The sequence below is a fragment of the Carcharhinus amblyrhynchos genome, chromosome 21 (assembly GCF_965287045.1).
Source record: "Carcharhinus amblyrhynchos chromosome 21, sCarAmb.v2.hapA, whole genome shotgun sequence".
In the NCBI taxonomy this organism is placed as follows: domain Eukaryota; kingdom Metazoa; phylum Chordata; class Chondrichthyes; order Carcharhiniformes; family Carcharhinidae; genus Carcharhinus; species Carcharhinus amblyrhynchos.
In genome coordinates, this window is record NC_137344.1 from 42690311 (window position 1) to 42713364 (window position 23054).

At 45.8% G+C, this 23054-nt stretch overlaps 1 protein-coding gene across 1 annotated transcript; it reads right to left on the minus strand.

Moving 5' to 3' along the window:
- Positions 1–481: 481 nt before the first annotated feature.
- Positions 482–22767, minus strand: pts (6-pyruvoyltetrahydropterin synthase). The gene is made up of 6 exons (XM_080209078.1): positions 22536–22767; positions 13641–13720; positions 9638–9660; positions 5610–5666; positions 5301–5371; positions 482–2592 (listed from the first exon to the last, which is right to left on the minus strand). The coding sequence occupies exons 1-6, from the start codon at positions 22748–22750 to the stop codon at positions 2469–2471; spliced, it is 570 nt and encodes a 189-aa protein (XP_080065204.1). The 5' UTR covers positions 22751–22767; the 3' UTR covers positions 482–2468.
- Positions 22768–23054: the final 287 nt, after the last annotated feature.

A 23054-nucleotide genomic window follows, 5' to 3' on the forward strand; every position in this document is an offset into this window, starting at 1 on the left:
AGGAGACAGCTCACCTCCAATTTCTCAAGGGCAACTACAGATAGGCAATAAATGCTGGTCTAGCCAGCGACGCCCACATCCCATAAATGAATTTTAAAAAATTAAAAGCAAAATAACAATTGATACACAGTGACAAAGAGATAACACTTTCAATCAATGTTTTAAAAGATGCTTATATTATACTATCTCGAATGCTTTACTTTTTACGAACTATTCAGACTTTGTAAATCCATTTTCTTTTCTTTGGTGTTGGTGATGGTGCATTTCTGGATTTCTTCACATTGCTTTTCATTCACAGTGGAATCCTGGTTCCTTGAACAATTTGTGTGACAAGCAGAGACCGAAAATGTTTTCAAGGAAAGGAATTTCTACCAGGCCAACGGAAAGGAAACCGATGAACAGGATTTCACTTTTAAAAACTCTTACTGTAACAAGCCAAGCAAAATCAATGTAATTCAAAAATTAATTAACATCACAAATAAAAAGGTAAATTTCACTTTAACTAGTTGATACATCAAAGGTATGCCTCACGTAGTTACAAGCACTCACATTACTTTCCCCCAGAAATGTAATCTCAGTCTTTCCAACTTGGCCTCTACTATGTAACATCTCTCACTTCCCACACGGTGAATTTGGCCTCATGTCATTCTCACCAGTATCTGTATCCTATCCGAAGTTCCCTGATGCAACTAACACTTCAACAGCACACCTCTGCAGAACTGCTCTCCAGCTGGGTTCATTAACAATCTTGAGGTGCAGAATCCCCAAAGGCTCCTTTCTTTGATTTCTTTACAACAGGCTCTGGCAAAATTGGAATAGCCACAATGGTCTTTTCCAACTCGCAATCCTTGATCTGTCTGTCTTTAGCGTTCTGTCATTTAAACTGACAGCTCCTGTAAAAGTGTCTTCTCTGGTCCCCTCAAGAACTTAATAAGAACATAAGAAATAGGAGCAGGAGTAGGCCATCTAGCCCTTCGAGCCTGCCCCGCCATTCAATAAGATCATGGCTGATCTGTCGTGGCTCAGTTCCACATTCCCGCCCTCTCCCCATAACCATTAATCCCCTCGCTTATCAAAAACCCATCGACCCGTGTCTTAAAAATATTTAGCGAGGTAGCCTCCACCACTTCAACGGGCAGAGAATTCCAGAGATTCACCACCCTTTGAGTGAAGAAGTTCCTCCTCAACTCTGTTCTAAACTGCCTCCACTTTATCTTGAGGCTGTGCCCTCTAGTCCTACTGTCCTTTCTGAGCGGGAAGAGCCTCTCCACCTCTATCCTATCCATCCCATTCATCATCTTATATGTCTCAATGAGATCTCCCCTCATTCTTCTAAACTCTAACGAGTACAAGCCTAGTTTATTCAGTCTCTCCTCATACTTCAATCCTCTCAACTCCGGTATCAGCCTAGTAAACCTCCTCTGCACTCCCTCCAAGGCCAAAATATCCTTGTGTAAGTGCGGCGACCAAAACTGCACACAGTACTCCAGCTGCGGCCTCACCAGTGCCCTATACAGCTGCAGCAAGACCTGCCTACTTTTGTATTCAATCCCCCTCGCTATGAAGGCCAGCATCCCATTTGCCTTCCTGACCACCTGTTGCTGGGTTTTTGCGACTCATGCACAAGGACCCCGAGGTCCCTCTGCACCGTCGCATGCTGCAGATTTTCTCCACGTAAGCAATAGTCCTTCCTACCATTATTCCTACCAAAGTGGACAACACACACACTTTTTGAGTTCTGAACTGCAGCTATTGTTAGTTTTCCATTCACCCTATGCTTTTTAGCTTTCATCTTCACAGCAACCTCAGGTCACATAAGGAGGAGGTGCCGGCTTTGGACTGAGGTGGGCACAGGAAGAAGTCTCACAATACCAGGTTAAAGTCCAACAGGTTTATTTGGAATCATGAGCTTCCGCAGCGCTGCTCCTTCATCAGGTGAGTGAGGTTGTGAACTAACTTCTGCTCACCTGATGAAGGAGCAGCGCTTCGCAATATCAAGATTTCAGAGGGCCAAAAATCAAAATGGTACCCTGATACAGTCACAGCAAAGGTACTGGCCTCTACTTTAGATAATGGCCACCCATGGCATTGACACTTTAAGTTAAGTCACAAAAGTAGGCCAAGGGAAATGAGCAGTTATAAACCTGGGATTGATATCAGGAAAATTCTCCTTCATACACAACAGGATCATGTGGAATGAACTTATTGGAAGATTAGTGGAATCCTCACAGCAACACTGGAATGTCAACATGAAGCACTTTTAGATTTTGCTGGATGCTGAACTAAGATGGCCTTCTCCATTAGTAACTACAGTGGGAGCTTATTTGGCTGATCAAAAGAATTTAACACAGTACTGTGGAAACATTTCACCGAAGCTACTTTGGACTTTGCTGAGGTCAACTGGAATTGAGTCAACACGATGTCAGTGGGAGAAGACCACGGCATTGCAACAGCATGAAAGGAATCTTCTATTCTCCACGATAAACGACAATGTTCTTATCCGTTTCATACACCTTTACTTCGTACAGTAGGTTTGGTGAGAGGCGTTTCTGAAGGTTGTCCCAGATGAAGATAGCCACATTTTCAGTAGTACTAGGCATAAAAGATAAGAAGATCAGTTCTACTCCTTGCTCACCAAAGTTAATTATTTTTAAGGGTGTGTTTACACCACTGCTGTAGCATTTGTGCAAAGCAAGTTCAGTGTGAGCCTCAATGCCCTCTCTGCATCAATTCAGGGTTGCTGGAATGTGAGACCCATTTTGCACCTACACTTAGCTTGCAGTGTAAGTGCACCTTATTATTGCATTGTGTAGCAGGAAAAATTAAAGTAAATGTGGTTCTGAAAACTTATTGCAGGGAGACTGAAGTTACCAGTTCCCCCCTCCACCCCCAAAACAATATGAAAACACATTTGCTCAAAAAAGAAAGCTGCCCAATGGGCCAAATGGCCTCCTTCTTCTCCATAATAATTCTGTGGTTCTGTGATAGAAATAAAAATTAGGATACTGCTCAAATCAGACCAAGAGTTCTTTGTGTCAGTCATGGCTTAGTTAGTCACAATCCCACCTTGACGTCAAGCATGATCATCAAGGCTGGCAGTCCAGGGCAGCAATTTCAGAGATGTTCCACTATTCAGGGTGCTGTCTTTCAGATGATACATTAAAGCAAGGCCCAACAACCTTCCCCCTTAGTTGGATGCAAAAGATCCCATGGTTCTACATCAATGAAGTTATCTCAGGTGTCCTGGCTGTTGATACACTGCTGTGTGGAAACTGGCCACCATATTTCCTACAATAGCGACTATACTTCAGAAGTACTTTCGTGGCTGCCAGGCACTTTGGGGCCTGCGGTGTCCAGAAAGGGTGCTACACAAATGCAAGTTGTTTTCAGAAACAATATCCAAAATGAGCATGGCTTCTCCTTATAACTCATGATCCAGGAGAATGTAAGACACCAGGAAGAGTTAAAGCCGACTATGGATATTCGACCAGTTTGGCTGCATTATGTCCACACCCGGTGGTGGGACTCAAATCCAGAGCTCCTGGCTCAGAGGCAGGGACATTACCCACAGTTCTACCAGACTCCTCTCCATCAGCTATGACCACACTAACAAAAATGGCATCCAATAGTTTAATCAATGGTCTCAAGACTGGCATGGTTAAATTTATTTTCTTTCAAATAAAGAAGTTCCAGCCAAATCCAACATTAGGTAGAATTATATTTCTCCAAGGGTTGCACATAAGGGTGGACTGGTGTCCCATCCTAGAAATACCCTGCCCAATGCCCAGTGCCTCTTGGGATGGGCACAGACTCCTTGCGACCCAGAATTGGAATAAGTAGTCAAGTGAAGGCGGAAAACATAATGTGAGGAGTTCAGTTGGTTGGATGATTGTTTAGTGATGCAAAGCGACATCAGCAGTGAGGTTTCAGTTCCTGCACTGGTTGAGGTTATTCATGAAAGCCCCACCTTCTCAAACTTGCCTCTTGCCTAAGGTGTGGTGAGCCTCAGATTAAATCACTGCTGTCAGATCTCCCCCTCAAAGGGGGGAGCAACCTATAGTCATCTGGGACAATGGTGACTTTATCTTTACTCCCGGAGATTAGATTTGAAACTGGAGCGTCACCAGCTTATTTAATTGGATGTAAAAGGCACCACTTAATTGCTGCTGGAAACCCCTGGTAATTCTGGCCAACATTCAGCCCCAACTCAACCTGAAAAGAAACATCTGTGTTGGCATAAAGAGGCAATTCCCTGTTACGCAGGTCAGCAGAAGCTGCTGAGGCAACCTTGACTCTGCAGCTATCCCCTGCTGAACCTGCCCTGGGAACATATATTTCATGATGTGGAGATGCCGGCATTGGACTGGGGTAAACACAGTAAGAAGTCTCACACCAGGTTAAAGTCCATCATGGTAACAAACACCACTAGCTTTCAGAGCAATGCTCCTTTGTCAGGTGCGAGTCTTACTCACACTCTAATCAATATTCTGTGAACTGAGCGTGTGCCTTTTTATGCACTGTTTGTGATCAGAATTCTCACTCACCTGACGAAGGAGCAGTGCTCCGAAAGCTAGTGGCGTTTACAGCCAAATAAACCTGTTGGACTATAACCTGGTGTTGTGAGACTTCTTAAAACATATATTTCAAACGGATGCAGATGTGCAGCAACATGTGGTGGCAATGTAACATGGAAATGAAATCCCATTTTGACAGCCCTCCCCGTCCCTGCCCCCACCCCCCCCACCTCAAGCAGACTGAAATGAAATAGCGTGGGGGCACTGTGCATGGGACTCACTCACTCTGGCTCGAGTTTATGGTCTGCTGTATAACTCCAACTTGGTGTAAAGGGCCTACTTGAACAGCTTGCTGGACCTTGGGGACACTTACAGGAGACTTACTCCTCATTGGTTTGAACACATGTACTGTCCTCCACAGCTTGAACATTAAACATTAGCTGCTTAGGGGGTCAGAGGTCTGAATCCAAGCAGGTAAATACAAACGTCCTTTGTCACGGACCCGAGAATAAGGTGGATTTGCACGGTTACCAGTTTGGGGGTGTAAATCTGGAGTGTAACTGCAGTCCTTGATGCAGACATGTAATATGGGAATTAGAAAAATGGTCTATTCACTGGTACTAACATCCCCCTCCCCCACTCCATGCCCATTCCCCTCCCCCAACCAAAAACCGCATTCACTTTATAGGTCCCATAATCACTTCTCGTCGCCCTGCTATTATCATATTTGTACATAAAGCTAAAGCACACTAGATTCTTTACGCAAGACACAGGCGTTATACCCACCTCACCACATTGGCAAAGTATGGAACGTCTTTGTCCAGATTCTTGTGGTCAAGTGGCTTCATGATGGCTTCCTGTTAAAGAAAAGTTAAACAGAAACCACAATCAATATCTACAAAGTATCTGTTCTTCGATTCCCTTAAGGGTTATTGAGCAAATACTCAGCAGTTATGTTAGGGCCTTTTGATAACCTTGGGGCAGGGCAGGGCAGCGTGAGGTACAATTCCACCCCCTCCCCGGCCCCGACTCAATGTGTGGCAAAGTGAACTGCCTATTTGTTGTAGCAATGAGAATTCTTCATTCAATCCTCACCTGCATATGCTCCTTTAGATCTGTGATGTTGATCACCATCCCAGTCTGCGGATTGACCTGAAATACAGTGAAATGGCAGAACAGAGAAGAAGTTAGATTCATCACTTGGCAACAAAGAACAGTCCAACAATTGGACAGAGTCACCTTCATCCTATGATGGTTTCCTTTGACTCAACAGTCTTTGCCATTTTAACTATTATTTACCCTGATATGGTTAATTCTCAATCCAGGGAGGTTTTGTAAGGTGCATTTAAATTAATTTACTTGTCTGAAAGATGTCCAAGGACATGCAGGTTAGGTGGACTGGCCATGCTAAATTGCCTCTTGACGTCCCAAAATGTGTAGGCTAGGGGGAATTAGCGGGGTAAATACTTGGGGTTATGGAGATAGGGCCTGGGTAAGACACTTGGTCGGAAAGTCGATGCGGATTCAATAAGTTGAATGGCCTCGATCTGCACTGTAGCGGTTCTATGAAAGTGAAAAAATTGATTTTAGAACCAAACCAACTTGTGCAGATGCATCATAAAAAGCATCCTTTGTGGTTGTATCACAGCTTGGTACGGCTCATGCTCTGCCCAAGACCACAAGACACTACAAAGGTCCATGAACGAAGCCCAGTCCATCACGCAAACCAGTCTTTCTTTGACTCTATCTACACTTTCCGTTGCCTTGGAAAAGCAGCCAGCATAATTAAGGACCCACGTGCCCGCGACATACTCTCTTCTACTTTCTTCTGTCAGGATGAAGATACAAAAGTCTGAGGTCACATACCAACCGACTCAAGAACAACTTCTTCCCTGCTGCAATCAAATTTTTGAATGCAGTTACTTTGCATTAAGTTGATCTTTCTCTACACCCTAGCTATGACGTAACACTACATGCTGCACTGTCTCCTTTCCTTCTCTATGAACGGTATGCTTTATCTGTATAACGCATAAGAAACAATACTTTTCACTGTACACTAATATATGTGACAATAATAAATCAAATTAAAAAGGTAACAGGAATAACGCTCCCTTGATCTACCATTTATAATGGCCAGTCACTGAGATTAATATAAATAGTACTACAGTAATAAATCTACAAAAAATCTAGAATAGCTATATTGCTGAAGTGATTCTAAACCATATCTTGAAATAATTTAGTTTAATCACTTAAATATTTTTGCACTGCATCCTGGCTTTCCTCATTCTCATTTTCTCACAATTCTACTTCTATTTAATTGTTACTGTTTCCTCGCTATTCAAACATAATTATCTTTTCTATGTATAATTTTCTTTTTTTAAAAAAGACACATTGAAATCTCTTCTTCTTCCAAGCTAATGCCAAGGTTTAAGCGTTAATTTTGTAACTGGGAAAACCTTAAGACAAATGGGTTTTGATTAGCTGAATGCAGATTGATTGTTGTCCTAATTGAAAAATAGGAGTTTATATTTATTTATTAGTGTCACAAGCAGGTTTACATTAATACTGCAATAAAGTTACTGTGAAAATCCCCGAGGTGTGAAGACTTTGGGCTGGGGGATGGGTTAGCTCAGTTAGGTAGGTGGCTAGAGTGTAGGACTGACTGACACCAACAGTGCAGGTTCAATTCCTGTATCAGCTGAGATAGTTCATGGAGAATTTCTCTGTGTTTGATGTGGAGTGCTGCCAATCGTGCAATATATAACCAATTGTGGCAATGTGTGTACTGAGCACATAGACTAAAATTTGACTGCTACGTTATAACAGTGATTTTGGGCTGGATTTTTCAATCTGGGTTGGGAAGCTGACACCCAAATGTTGCCCCAGGCCATATCTCTGAAGTGATGATATTTCAGTATGCAAAGCCCCTAACTGGATGGGATTAGTGCCCAATCAGCCACCCCTCTACCACCCTCTGTCCATTACCATTGCCTAGATTCGGGAACTGACACCTGAAAGGCAGGTGGCATTAGACTTGCTGTTAACTTCCAGAGTAGGGCAGGTGGAGAAACAGAAGACCAGCTACCTCAATGACTTAACTGGACAAGCGCAAGGCACTTGACTTTCTTTGCCCAAGCAATGGTAGCTTTGTGCCACTGCACAGGAACCTTAGCTTGAATAATCCTTCCTTCCAGCACTTCAATACGGCAGCAAATTCATTATTGCTCCCCAGGCGCTGTGCTCTCAATAGGTGTGCACCCACAACTGACCTCATCGTTGGCCGCTGGGTCCATCTAGCTCTCTTCAGCTTGTTAACAAGCTCATCAGCAAGTCGAATGCCACCAGCCTTTCATAGAATAATCATAGTATCCCCACAGTGCAGAAAGAGGTCATTCAGCCCATCAAATCTGCACCGACCACAATCCCATCCAGTCCCTATCCCCATAACCCCACATATTTACCCTGCTAGTCTCCCTGATAATAATGGGGTATTTTCCATGGCCAATCCCCCTAAACTGCACATTTTTGGACTGTGGGAGGAAATTGGAAACCTACGCAGACATGCAAACTCCACACAGACAGTGACCCGAGGTGTGACCCAAGGCTCGAATTGAACGTGGGTCCCTGGCGCTGTGAGGCAGCAGCGCCAACCATTGTGCCACCGTGCTGTCTTTCAGATGTCAGTTCCTGAAATTAGGCAGTGGTATGGGACGGGGGGTGGGGGAGGAGTGGCTAATTGGACACTAATCCCAGCCGATTAGGGTCTTTGCATATTAAAATAGTGCCGCTTGGCTTGGGACAATATCTGGGGGTCAGCTTCCCAACCCAGATTGAAAAATCCAAACCAAAGTCATTGCAGTAACGTAGGCGTCAATTTTAGTTCATGTGCTCAATGCACACATCGCCATAACTGAGTCTTAGTAGTGTTGAAGAGCAGAAGGATCTTGGGGTCCGGGTCCACAGGACTCTTAAATCGGCCTCGCAGGTGGAAGAGGTGGTCAAGAAGGCGTATGGTGTACTGGCCTTCATTAATCGAGGGATTGAGTTTAGGAGTCGGGAGGTAATGCTGCAACTTTATAAGACCCTTGTCAGGCCTCATTTGGAGTACTGTGCGCAGTTCTGGTCGCCTCACTATAGGAAAGATGTAGAAGCTATTGAAAGGGTACAGAGGAGATTTACAAGGATGTTGCCTGGACTGGGAGGCATGCCTTATGAAGTTAGGTTGAGGGAGCTGGATCTCTTTTCCCTGGAGAGACGAAGGTTGAGAGGCGACCTGATAGAGGTTTATAAAATGTTGAGAGGAATGGATAGGGTGGATTCTCAGAGGCTATTTCCCCGGGTTGAAATGGTCGCTACGAGAGGACACAGATTTAAGGTGCGGGGAAGAAAGTACAGAAGTGATGTTAGGGGTAAGTTTTTCACTCAGAGGGTGGTGAGTGAGTGGAATCGGCTGCCGTCAGTGGTGGTGGAGGCGAACTCGCTGGGGTTTTTTAAAAGACTTCTGGATGAATATATGGGGTTTTATGGGATTGGGGGTTATAGATAGGTGTTGATGTGATCGGCGCAACTCTTGGGCCGAAGGGCCTGTTTGTGCTGTAGTGTTCTATGTTCTATGTTCTATATATAGCGCAAATGGCAGCACTCCACATCAAATGCAGAGAAATTCTCCATGAACTATCTCAGCAGGTACAGGAATTGAATCTGCATTATTGGTGTCGATCAGTCCGACACTCTAGCCACCTAACTGAGCTAACCTGTCCCTCAGTCAGTTAACTGGGGGCAAGCGGGTTGCCAAGTTTTCTCTACCCCTTCCTCGGGTTATGGCTTTGAAAATTGCAGCTTGCCCAGGAGGAGTCAAAAGATGGACACATCTTGGGCGGAGAATTTTAAAGGCCGCACCACCCAAGGACATAGAAAATCCAGTCTGTTGAAGTGACCGAGTCAATCCCATTAATTCTGTGCTCAAAATAAAAATAGTTGGGTGATCCCTGCTCATGTCGCTTTCCTCTAAAGCCTCGCCAATGCAAGTTACTGGCCTGATGACCGGTTGTGACACAAGCAGATGGCAAAGTTTCTCATGTCATAGTGGCAGCTGCCAAAAGGAGTCCAACTTTGTCACTCACCTCTCCCCGTACCGTCACCTCCACTGAAAAACACAAACACACCTGGTTAGAAGCGTTGCGCACAAAATTTGTCCTATGTTGCTGAGGCAAAAACATTCATCAAAGAGGCAAAGTTTATTTCATAGGGAAAGCAATATGTTTAGGTTTTTGAAACACGGGTACTGTTTTTTTTCAAAGCTCTTTCTCTTGCTCCTAAATGATGACATTTTGAAGTAGAAAACCAAAAGCAGCTACAACTCTTTTATGAGAGGGAACACGTTAAAATAAATCAGTCAGCAGTAAACGATGAGAATGAGGAACATGACAGCTCAGCGACTATCACTGTTTGCTGTGCAGATACAAGGATTTGGGCCAGTGTCTGTGGGAGTTTGCGTATTCTCCCCGTGCTTGCGTGGGTTTTCTCCAGGTGCTCTGGTTTTCTCCCACACCCCAAAGATGTGCTCTTAGGCTGATTGGTGTTAACAAATTGTCCCTAAATTAGTCTCCCCTCAATCTGGTTTCCAATGTGGAGTGCCATAAGCGCAGACAAGGGTCATGGGTGGAAGAGGGGACTCATAATGTTGAAATGGCGGTGTGGGCTCGTTGAGCCGAAGGGCCTGTTTCCCGTGCTGTGTTGTTCTTTGTTCTTTGTTAACACCACACAGTTCAGTTCCAGAAGCGGGTCATGCCCTGATGTGATTCTCATGTGACATGGGTATTGTCCACCACAGTGCTTGACGGTCAGATTCCGGGGGGGTGGATTTTCAGTCGGTAGCGGGTCTGGGAAAAGGAAGTGGGCAGGTGCAGGATTTCAGACTGCCGAGTGGCTTGCTGGTTTCCTGGCTTCATCCCGCCCCTTCCCAGGGCAAGGTGTGTAGGAGCCTCCTGGGTCTGTTAAGGACCACTGAAGGAGGATGACTGGGATTTTCCAGTTGGCGGAGGTGACCAGTTTAATTGTCTGGAGGTGGCCCCTGATTGAAGACCACATAGTGCTCCTCGTAGACTTGAAGGCGTTCCATGTGTGCAGTGGTGTGCAGGTAAATCTGCTGAGGGTGCGCTCTTACACACTGGTGGCATAGCTACAAAACCTGGTTTTCTACTTCAAAATGTCACAATTTAGGAGACAGAGAGAGAGCTTTCACTTAGAACCATCTTCTCCGTCATGTACCTGACATGGCATCTCGATGTTGCCTTCAAGTTATAAGGCTTTTGATTTGTCTTCTACCCCGGAGAGCCTGCCTTCCATATCTTTTTCCCATGAGATGCGAGCAAGCCCAACATTAGTTGCTCATCTCTAGTCACTCTTGAAAGAACAAAGAGTCTGCCCTCTGACAATTAACTGCTGATTCTGGTGAATATCAGGCTGAATGACAGTCTCCTGTCACACAGTGGAATTTGATGGTTCAGAAGGCCGCAGGGAAAATCCAGTCCCTCATTTCAGCGAGAAATAATGGGAAGAAAGAAGGTTCACGTATTCCATCCATCACCTTCCTCCCTCAGACTTTATCCAATCTACACAACCATGGACTTTACTCTACTCAGTTAATCCCTGACTGAGGGACAGCTCCATATCAATATTATCTGTGCTGTAAATATTGTTAAGTAGCAGTGCAAAATAATCCCCACCCTCACGCTTCTAGTGTTCACCCCTGCCAATTGGAAAGCAGAGACAGAAAATCAAATACTGCCTATTGCCCTGGTCCAGAATCATGTGGGCAGTTTAAAAGTGTGAAATCGTCATCCTGTAGACAGTCTGGCGAGCGTACCTCAAGTTTTTAGTTTTTGTAGGTCACTAGACATGTAGCAGGGCCAGTAACTACTGACCAAGGATCATCCAGACTCGCAACGTTGGCTCTACTTTCTCCACAGCTGCTGTCAGACCTGCTGAGATTTTCCTGCATTTTCTGTTTTTGCTTCAGATTCCACCATCCACAGTAATTTTCCTTTATCTTAGTGCGTCGCAGGGCCTTTAGCTGCACGCATCAAGATCTCTCTATGTCCACAATACATAAAAAAACCCCACAGTATGAATTGGCCTTGGTGTCACAGTTAGGATTCACCAACTAGAATCATAGAATCTCCAGTGCAGGAGGCCAGTGAGCTCATCAAGCCTGCACCAACAACAATCCCACCCCGGTCCTGTCCTATTCCCATAACCCCAGATTTACCTTCCTAATCCCCTGACAGGGGCAATTTATCACGGCCAATCAACCTAAGCTACACATCTTTGGGCTGTTGGAGGAAACTGGGACACCCAGAGGAAACCCGCGCAGACCCGGGGAGAATGCACAAACTCCACACAGACAGTGACCCGAGGCTGGAATTGAACCAGGGTCCCTGGCGCTGTGAGGCAGCAGTGCTAACCACTCTGCCATCATGCTGCCCCTTACAACTGTCGCACTTATTGGTAATGATTTTGGTATACCCTTTTGCATCTCCTATAATCCATTTTTATTTCTTGAACAGTCGCCATCTGCTCTTATCTTGTGTCAACATACCTTTGTCCTTTGTTTCTTGCCTTCCATCCTGTCAGACACCTTCCCTTTTGTTCCCTGCTTCTCTACTTGCTTAACATCTATTCCATCGCTTCAAACATTAACTGTTAACTTTTTCCACCGGTGCTACTCTACATAGTGAGAGATCTTCGCAAGAGCAGCCTTTTCCAAACTTTCGGCACAAAAACGTCAGGTTAAACTGGATAGAAATTAGTGGTGTTTCAGGGACTAGGGTTCCAGAGCTCAGATTCTGGATGGACATTAGATGACGTCAATAATAAGCACACGTTGAATCGCTGTCGTTAGATTCCAGTTCCCGCTGGTGACAACCACACTCTGTTCTTTGGGACAGAGGTTGGTAAGCTAATATACCTTCTGTGACAATCACTGATTTTCTGCCCTCCTGCTTTTCTGGAGAAGTGCTCAATGTTTGCTCAGCATCTCTCCTGACGACAGAGTCAAGAATGGAGCTTGCCACCATCAGGAATCGCTGACACAAAGTCATTATTCGGCCGGTGCATGGCAGAGTCAATTGCCACATGGGAGTGTGGAGCCTGCGAGTTAGCAGCTTTCACAGTGAACCCTCAGCACTGCAGCCCGCAGGCCAGTGGTCAATAAGGTTAGTAAGAGGGGAGAAGTAGGAGATTATCCAGGTGGACAATGGGATGCTGGTCCATTTAACAGGTGGTATGGTGGATGCAGTGCTGTACAAGCCTACCGTGGGCCTCTGTGTCATGGGTACCGTCCACGTTATCATATTCAGTTAGTGTTATTCACACAGTTTATCCACAAAACCAAAACCAAAACAAATTGTCGCATCTGATGTAGACGTTTCTGATACCCAGCTGATAGACAGTGATAAAGCACTGAGCTTTACTCATCATATGGTTCAGGAAGGTCTGCGTGACGTCAGCCGATCTCTCCCCTCACATAGGCTTCCGCACCATCTATCTTTGGGAATTAGGGTTCGATTCCCAGCTTGGGTCATTGTCTGTGTCATTCTCCCCATGACTGCATGGGTTTCCTGCAGGTGCTCCAGTTTCCTCCCAGAGTGCAAAGATGCTAAATTGACTCTAGTGTCAGGGATATTAACAGGGTAAATATGTGTGGTTATGGGAGTACAGCCTGGGTGGGATTGTGGCTGGTGCAGACTCGATGGGCCGAATGGCCTCCTTCTGCACATAGGGATTCTATGAAGTCATACATCTATCAACTCTGCACCTTCTGAGTGTGAGGAATGACGAAAGTGCCATTAACAAAGCAATGGCGGCACATAAAACAGATCCCAAACCTGGTTTGCAGGTAATGCACCAGCCACGTCCTCCATTATGTGTAGTAGAGAAGCAACTAAGCTTAGCTACACTAAGCTGCAGAAATGGAGTTTGTCTGACTTTGCAGCTATTGAGTTTGGGGAAAATCTACTGTCCTGGACACAGTAAGCAAGTTTCTAATCAGAGTTTACGAGGTACTTGTGTTACCGTGCCTGTGGTCACATTTTTACAGCAACAAACAATACGTCCATTACTGACCTTTGTAGTTGTGGCCATGGCCATTAGGGTTGTTGCATTTTCCAAAAATTCTCTTGTTTTCTTCAGCGCTTAAGCAGTGGCTAGAAAACAAGAATCAAACGGGTAATCAGATTTTCAAAAGCACTTATTCTAAACATCACTTGGGACACATTTGCCGAAATTCTCTGGCCTCACTTGCCCCATTACCACCATCAATGAGAATGGAAGATTTGGCACTCAGCCAAAACTCCATTCAGAGCAGCGGGACGGGAGAATCCCAACCGCAGGCGAGGTTGGAAAAATGCATTTGTTCAAGAAGGCTCCAAGTCATAGAATCATAGAACCCTACAGTGCAGAAAGAGACCCTTCGGCCCATCGAGTCTGCACTGAACACAATCCCACCCAGGCCCTACCCCCCATATCCCTACATATTATACCCACTAATCCCTTTAACCTACGCATCCCTGGACACTAAGGGGCAATTTCTTAGCATGGCCGATCAACCTAACCCGCACATCTTTGGACTGTGGGAGGAAACCTGAGCACCCGGAGGAAACCCACGCAAACACAAGGAGAACGTGCAAACTCCACACAGACAGTGACCCGAGCTGGAAATCGAACCCAGGACCCTGGAGCTGTGAAGCAGCAGTGCTAATCACTGTGCTACCGTGCAGCCCTAAGTTAATCCATATTAATGGGTTCGGACATAGCTCGGCACAACATCGAGGGCCGACGGGCCTGTACTGCGCTGTATTGTTCTACGTTTTAATGCCTGCAGATCTTTGTATCACTATTGCATTCATTTATAGAATAAGGCTTCGTATATTAACACAATGCTTCAAGATCAGGCGCTGTCTTTGATGTCCATTACTATAACAATTGTGGAACGCCTTTAAGTGGTCTGAGAGTCTTCTGTTCAGGACTGTACGCACACTACTCAATATCAAGCTGCAGGGAAGTCTAACCCCGGGTGTAACAATCTGTCCTGAAACAGGAACAGTAAATACTGGAGAAACTCAGCAGGTCTGACAGCATCTGTGGGGAGAGAATAGAGCCAACGTTTTGAGTCTGGATGATCCTTCATCGCTCTGCCGGGTCATCCTGACTCAAAACATTGACTCTATTCTGTCTCTCCACAGACGCTGTCAAACCTGACAACTTTCTCCAGCATTTTCTGTTTTTGTTTCAGATTCCAGAACCCACAATATTTCGCCTTTGTCCTGAAACAGGAATTGATGTCTTTTCCATTTGTCCTCCTGTGAACATTTTTTTTGTAGTCGGACAAAAACACTAAGCGAGACAAAGGGTTTATAAATCATTAAGTTGCTTTATTTCACAGCCAGTAACTGAGCCTGCAGATCATCAGTGAGAGTAAACTCCACTGACTTGGCCCGATCTCAATTTACCTTCCGAAAATTTACACAGCCAGGATTTGCTTCTCATGCCCCTCACTCCCATCACTGTGCGAATACCAGCAGTGGCCGGATGAGACCCTCATATGGACATTACTGCCAGGCAAGGGTCGCAACCGGTGGCGGGGAAGGAAGGCCCGTCCATTGGTCTTCTTTGCTACGGGCTTAATAAAGTTGGAAAGGGGAAGGTGGTGGGGTACTCGCCCCCAACACTCCCCACCCCCCACCACTGGCAAGCTCACCACAAGGAAGGCAAGACATTTCACCCATTGTGTTTTTAACTACTTTTGTAAATGGCCTTTCTTGTTGTTAAAGCCAATGACTTCTGGTCTAAGCTCCAAACACTGGAATTCCCCAAACCTTTCCATTTCACTACCTCAGTTTCCTGGTTTAATTCACTCCTTAAAACAAACCTGTTTGTTCAAGCTTTTTTCATCTGTCCTCACATCTTACATGATTTGGCATTAGATATTTGTTTAATAATACTCCTGTGAGGTGCCTTGGAGTACTTTACTGTGTTAAAGGTGCTACATAAACACTGCACAGTCAGCGTGCAGAGTTCAAATGCAAATGGGTCAGAATGTGCCTTCGGAAGTAACTAAGATGTAATTGCATGTAAGAACTGGATTTACCAGTATGCAGATTTAGATGGGAGAGATTGTCTCAGTTTCAGACAATGCCCCTTTCCCAGCTGTTGTCTACTAGCTCCTGTTGGAAATGATATGAATCTCCCAGAAGGGCAGATTAAACTGTAGCCCTCCCTGCTTGAATTCACGCATTCATTTCAGGAAAGAGAAATCACTGAGGTCCAGTGGCACACCTTTGGGCCAGAAGATCTGGGTCCAAGTCCCATTTCAGGAATTGATGGCCATGGAAGTTAAAACATAGAAACATCGAAGATAGGAGCAAGAAGAGGCCATTTGGCCCTTCAAGCCTGCTCTACCATTCATCACGATCATGGCTGATCGTCCAACTCAATAGCTTAATCCTGCTTTCTCCCCAAACCTTTGATCTCATCCATCCAAAGTACTTTATCTAGCCACCTCTTGAATACATTCAATGTTTTGGCAACAACTATTTCCTGTGGTAATGAATTCCACAGGATCACCACTCTTTGGGTGAAGAAATGTCTCCTCAGCTCCGTCCTAAATGATCTCCCCTGTATCCTCAGTCTGTGACCCCTGGTTCTGGACACCCCCACCATCGGGAACATCCTTCCTACATCTACTCTGTCTAATCCTGTTAGAGGAGGTCATTCACAGCAGTTGATACCTTTGAATAGAACGAAAAACAACATTTAGTCTTAGTTGATTCATATTCTGGTTGATTTAAACTCAACTACCTGCCAAACATGCCAAGTAACACAGTCAGCATCAAGCTCAAGAGACATTTCACCACGCACGGCATCCCACAGAGACTCATGCAGACAACACTCACCTATTCATTCCTAGCAAATTTAGAAATTGCACAGACATGGGACTTTGAGCCTAGCACGAGCAACCTCCTATGCCCACGGACAATGGCCTGGTGGAACAGGCAGTACTCTCAGCTAAGCATCTTCCAGAGAAATGTGCCCAGGATCACACACATTACAATGCTGCACTCCTCAGCCTGTGAAATCTACCATGGCAGGGCCTGCCCTCATCAGCACAATGCCCCTTTCTCGGATGCACCAGGACAATGATTCCTGCTGCTAAGATTCTGCTGCAGCCGAAACATGAAGCCAGCATGAATGTTACTCTCATGCACCACAGATTGAAAAGCAAAACGCAGCATGATCAAGGTGCTCGCAGACTCTGTCCTCTAACACCTGGTCAAATGGTCAGGATTCAGGCCACACATGGCCATGACCAGTGGCGGTGGTACAAAGCCATGCCCCACAATCGAACAGTTATGTGGCAGCCTCAGGCAGTGGTCACTGTGTAAGTAATTGCTGTCACCTCCTACAAGTATCAGAGAACAAAGGACAATACAGCACAGGAACAGGCCCTTCGGCCCACCAAGTCTGTGCCGACACAAATGCCTCTCTAATCTAATATTTTCTTGCTGCTACATTCTCCATAATCGTCCTATTTCCTACCTACTCATGTATCAATCCAGATGCCTTTTGAATGTTGTTACAGAATCTGCTTCCACCACCTCCTCAGGCAGCGCGTTCCATGTATTTACTACCCTTTGTGTGAAAAACATGCCCTTACATCCCTTTTAAACTTCCCCCTGAGTAATTGATCCTTTGACCCTGGAGAAAAGAGTCTGACCATCCACTCTACCCAAGCCTGTCATAATCTTGTCAACCTCTATCAGGTTCCCTCTCATCCTCCGACGCTCCAAGGAAAACAATCCAAGTTTGTCCAACCTTTCTTCACAGTCCCTCTCCTCCAAACCAGGCAACATCCTGGTAAATCTCTTCTGCACCCTTTCCAATGCATCAACATCCTTCCTGCAGTGTGGTGATCAGAATTATACACAATACTCTAAATCTGGCCGAATCAAAGACTTACACAGCTGCAATGTGATTTTCTAATTCCCATACTCAACGCCCCGACTGATGAAGGCCAGCGTGCTATACACCTTCCTGACCACCTTGCCCACCTGAGTTGTCACCTTCAGGGAACTGTGCATCTGCAAGGCTAGATCCTTCTGTATGCTAATATTTCTAAAGACTCTACCATATACTGTATACTTTCCTTCTGCAGTAGTCCTTCCAAATTGCATCACCTCACATTTGTCCGGGTTAAATTCCATCTGCCACCTTTTGGCTCAGGTCCCCAGTTGATTTATATCCTGCTGTATCCTCTGATAATCCTCCCCACTATCCGCTACTCCCCCAATTGTTGTATCATCTGCAAAATTTACGAATCAGACCACCTACATTTTCTTCCAAATCATTTATATATATATGTTACAAACAACAGAGGTTCCAGCACTGATCCTTGTGGAGCACCACTTGTCACTGACTCCAGTTAGAAAAATACCCTTCCACTGCTATTCTCTGCTTTCTATGCCCAAACCAGTGTTGGATCTACCTTACCAGCTCACCTCAGATCCCATAAGACTTCACCTTCTGTTTCAGTCTGCCATGAACAACCTTATCGAAGGCTTTACTAAAGTCCATGTATACAACATCCACAGTCCTGCCCTGGCCAATTTTTCTGGTCATTTCCTCAAAGAACTCAATCAAGTTTGTGACACATGACCTCCCCTCCAGAAAACGTATTGCTAATAATCATTTCTTTTCCAGATGTGAGTACACCCTGCCCCTAAGAATCTTCTCCAATAATTTCCCCAACAATGATGTAAGGCTCACAGGCCTGTAATTTCCCGGATTGTCTCTTCTGTCCTTCTTAAACAGAGGAACAACGTTAGCTACTCTCGAATCCTCTGGTCCCTTGCCTGTGGCTAGAGAGGATACAAAGATTTTGACCAGCAATTTCTTCCCTCGCCTCACTCAGTATTCTGGGAGAGACCCTATCTGGCCCTGGGGACCTGTCCACCTTAATGTTTTTCAAAACCTCCAATACCTTCTCCCTTGTTATTTCAACATGTCCTAGAATTTAGATACACGTAAAAAGCCTTGGGATTCTCCTTAATCCTGCATGCCAAGGACATTTCATTGTCCTTTTTGCCTCCTAAGTCCCTGTTTAATCTCTTTCCTGCTTTCTTGTATTCCTCAAGAGCCTTATCCATTTTCAATTTCCTGAAATTTATGTGTGCCTCCTTCTTTTGTCATCTGAGGTTCCCAAATCTTGCCATCTTTATCCTTCATTTGTACACAGTCTTATTTGTCCTGAATGGCTAACAACTGACTTTTAAAAGACTCCCTCCCACATGTCAGATGTGCATTTATCCTCAAATAGCCACCCCCAATCTATATTCCCTGCTTTTGACTCATACTTTTGTAGTTAACCTTCCCCCAGTTTAATACTTTCATTCAGGGATTACTTCTATCTTTGCTACAAGTATCTTGAAGCTTTTCGAGTTGCGAACACTGTTCCCAAATTGGTCCCCCATTGAGACACCAATCAACCGCACGTGCTCGTTTCCCAGAACCAGGTCTAAAATAGCCCCTTCAGTTGGACTATCTATATATTGCCTCAAGAAGCTCTCTTGAACACATTGAACAAACTCTGCACTGTTCAAGCCCCTGGCACTAAACAAACCCCAATCTATATTGGGGAAGTTAACATCATCCATCACAACAATCCTGTTGTTTTTACACCTTCCCATAATCTGCTGACATATCAGTTCCTCCACTTCACACTGGCTGTCGGAGGTCTTTAGTACAACTCCGACAGTGTGATTGCACCGCTCCTGTTCCTGAGTTCTACCCATATGGCCTCACTGCATGATCCCACCAAGGTGTCCTCGCTCTGTATAGCTATGACATTCTCCTAATCAGTAAAGCAACACTCTCAACTCTTCTGTCACCCTCTTTATCTCGTCTGAAGCCTCTATATCGTGGAATGCAAAAATGCCAGTCCTGCCCTTCTTTCATCCAAGTCTCTGTAATTGCCACAACATCACAGTTCCATGTAGTAATCGAAGCTTTAAGTTCGCCTGCCTTATGTTAAAACAAACACATCTCAGGCCATCTGTCCTGTTATGTTTTGACACTCTCTTCTTGTGTTTGATTTCTCTTAGCTTTATTGGACCTATTCACTGAGTTCTCCACAGTCTCTGTACTCTCTGACCCACTGCTGTGGATCCCAACTTATCAGTTTAAATCCACCCGAACTACACAGTCAAATCCCCCCGTTAGGATGTTGGTGCCGTCCAGTTAAGATGCAACCAATACTTTTTGTATGGGTCCCATCTGCCATGGAAGAAATCCCAGTGGTCTAAAAGTCTGAAGCGCTCCCTCCTGCACTAACTCTCAAGCCGCTTGTTAAGCTGCACTATCTTCTTATTTCTTGCCTCACTACCACATGGCACAGGGAGTATTCATGGGAATACAATCCCGGAGGGTCTGCATTTCAGCCGCCTTCCTAACTCCCTGAGCTCATTTTGCAGGACCACATTTTCCTTCCTACCTGTGTTGTTTCAATATGAACCACGACCACTGGCTGTTCACCCTCACACTTCAGAATGCCCTGTCCCCACTGAGACACATCCCTGACCCTGGCACCAGGAAGGCAACAGCCCATCCTGGAGACTTGTTCATGGTCACAGAAGTGCCTGACTGTGCCCTTTACTATTGAATCTCCGATTACCACTGCATGCCTGCACGTTAACTCTCCCTGCTGTATAGCAAAGCCAGCAGTGGTGCCACTGCCCTGTCCACTGCTATCATTGTCCTCTGATGCACTGTTGTCCCACACAGCGTCTAGCCCAATGTATCTGCTTGAGGGAGGGAGAGGGGCAGCCTCAGGGGGCTCCTGCGTTGACTGCCTACTGTAAGTGACTGTCACCCATCTAAAGTTTTAAAATTTAAAATTTATTTATTAGTGTCACAAGCAGGCTTACATTAACACTGAAATGAAATTACTGTGAAAATCCCCTAGTTGCCACACTCTGGCACCTTTTCAGGTACACTGAGGGAGAATTTAGCATGGCCAATGCGCCTAACAGCAAATTTTTCGACTGTGGGAGGAAACCGGAGCACCTGGAAGAAACCCACGCAGACACAGGGAGAACTAACAGACTCTGCACAGACAGCGACCCTAGCCAGGAATCGAACCCGGTCCCTGGCGCTGTGAGGCAACAGCGCTAACCACTGTGCCACTGCACTGCCTATCTATCTTCCTCAAGCTCGGGTGCAGTCACCTGCCTGAAACGTCTGTCTACGACGCTCTCTGCCATATGCATGCTCCTATGTGCGTCCACCGAACGAGTCGATCTAAGCAACCTGTTAGGGGCCTCATTTGTACGCACTTCAAAACCAGCACCAACAGATAACACAGCATGTCAGCCAGCCTACGGCACAAGCCCCATCCACCAGCACACATACAGATTCCTGCAGGGGCCAACACAGTAACGCCTGCAACTAACCAACAAACTTGTGGATGAAATGCTCCAGATCGTCCAGACTAAGGACACTGGGCTGAGGCTACAACACGACCAGCCAGCATAACCATGGGCTCAGGGCTCCTGAGCAAACCAAGCATGAGGGCCCAGGATTTTATTACTAGCTGGCTGCGAACTGGCCTTTTGAATCTTGTCTTTCTACAGCAGGGTGGGGGTGGGAGGGCTTCGGACTCCCCCTGATGAGCCCAGCTGTAACAGCTTAATCCCTGCCTTACCATATCTGTAAATAGTTACGCATTGTGAGCCTGTTTAACTGTACGTCACACAATGGTCTGTACTTAGTTTTCCATTGGGCACACTGTTACATAGAATCCCTACAGTGCAGAAGGAGGCCATTCAGTCCATTAAGTCTACACCGACACCAATCCCACCTAGGCCCTATTCCCCCAAACCCACATAGTTACCCTGCTAATCCCCCTGACACTAATTTGGCATGGCCTATCAACCTAACCCGCATATCTTTGGACTGAGGAAGGAAACCCATGCAGACACAGGGAGAATGTGCAAACTCTGCACAGTCAGTGCCCCGAGGCTGGAATTGAACCCGAATCCCTGGTCTTGTGAGGCAGCAGTGCTAACCACTGTGCCACCGTGCCACCCTATCTCAAGCCATCAAGTGTTCCGGCAAAATGGGGAGAATGCAAACCGAGTGCTCACATGAGAACGCGATGACTCGGTTACAAAGGGGGTGACATGTTGGGAGGGTAAGGCGTCCTCCCTGGGAGCAGAGTAGCAATGAAGTCGCTGCTAGGCTAGTGAATAAGCTTTACTTTGTTACAGGTCTCGGTTATTAATGTTGGGGAAGCCCAACACTCCCAGACGGGCAATCCACACCTTTAACAATCCCTACTTCCCACAGACACACAGTCAGCTCAATGCCTCATTACTAATGATGAGAAGCTACAATTAAATGGACCTGTCTGGGAACAGCAACAGTTAAGAAACTCAGCCGAGGGATTCGCCCAGGTGGAGATCTGAGGCTGAACTGAGACGATTTAAAAAGACAATTTCACAGCTGTTTACAGCTAAAACGAAACAGGAAGCAGCAGAGAGCCAAAAACAACGCCTCTCCGCAAGGGCCTGTACAGAGGAGAGTCTCTGGAACTTGTAGTCTTTGCCTGATCCTCTCTGTTGAACCACACAGTGGACAGATCAGTAAATAAGAACTACAGATCCTACAAACCCACGCAGCTTGGAATAGGGAGAGTGTACAAACGAGTTGGAAATGGGGTAGATTGAGTTCTGTTCCTTCACAGGGTTTAATTACAGGGGATTTGACACTGTTTAATGCTCCTGCTTGTATTTTGTTTTGTCGAAGGGGGTTTGAAAATAGAAGCAAGTTACGGAAAATGGGCACACACACACACACACACATACAAGCTTCAGAAACGTGTCATTATTCATCTCCCCATTCCAGATGTCAGAGAGGTTGCAGTGTCCCCAGCTGTTGCCAGCCCCGGCAGCGGTGCTGTGAATGTACCTGTGCAGGAGGTGAGCGGCGCTGAAACTTTCCACCCGGGTGATCATCACCGTCCTGCTCGCCTTCGCTGGCCCCTGCAGCTCCATCAGCACCGACCAAAACCCCAGGCTTCCCTCCCTCCGACTTCCTGCCCGAAGCTGCGAGGGTTCAGAAGGTTGGACACCGGGGAGAGAACACGCCCGCTCAGCGAAACCCGTCCACCTCTGCATTCCCATCCTGTTGCCAAACTGACTTCTCTCCCAGCCATTCACACCCACCGGGGGTTTGGGGACTGAACACTGTACAGTGCCGCTTATTATTGCTGGTATTTAGTTTTGCCAAAAAGGGTTTGGAAATAGCGGCAAAATAAGGAAGATGTATATGTAAATACACACACACACACACACATGCTTCTTTTAAAGTAAAGTTTATTTATTAGCCACAAGGCTTACATTAACACTACAATGAAGTGACTGTGATAGTCCCCTCGTCTCCACACTCCAGGCACCTGTTTGGGTCAATGCACCTGATCAGCACGTC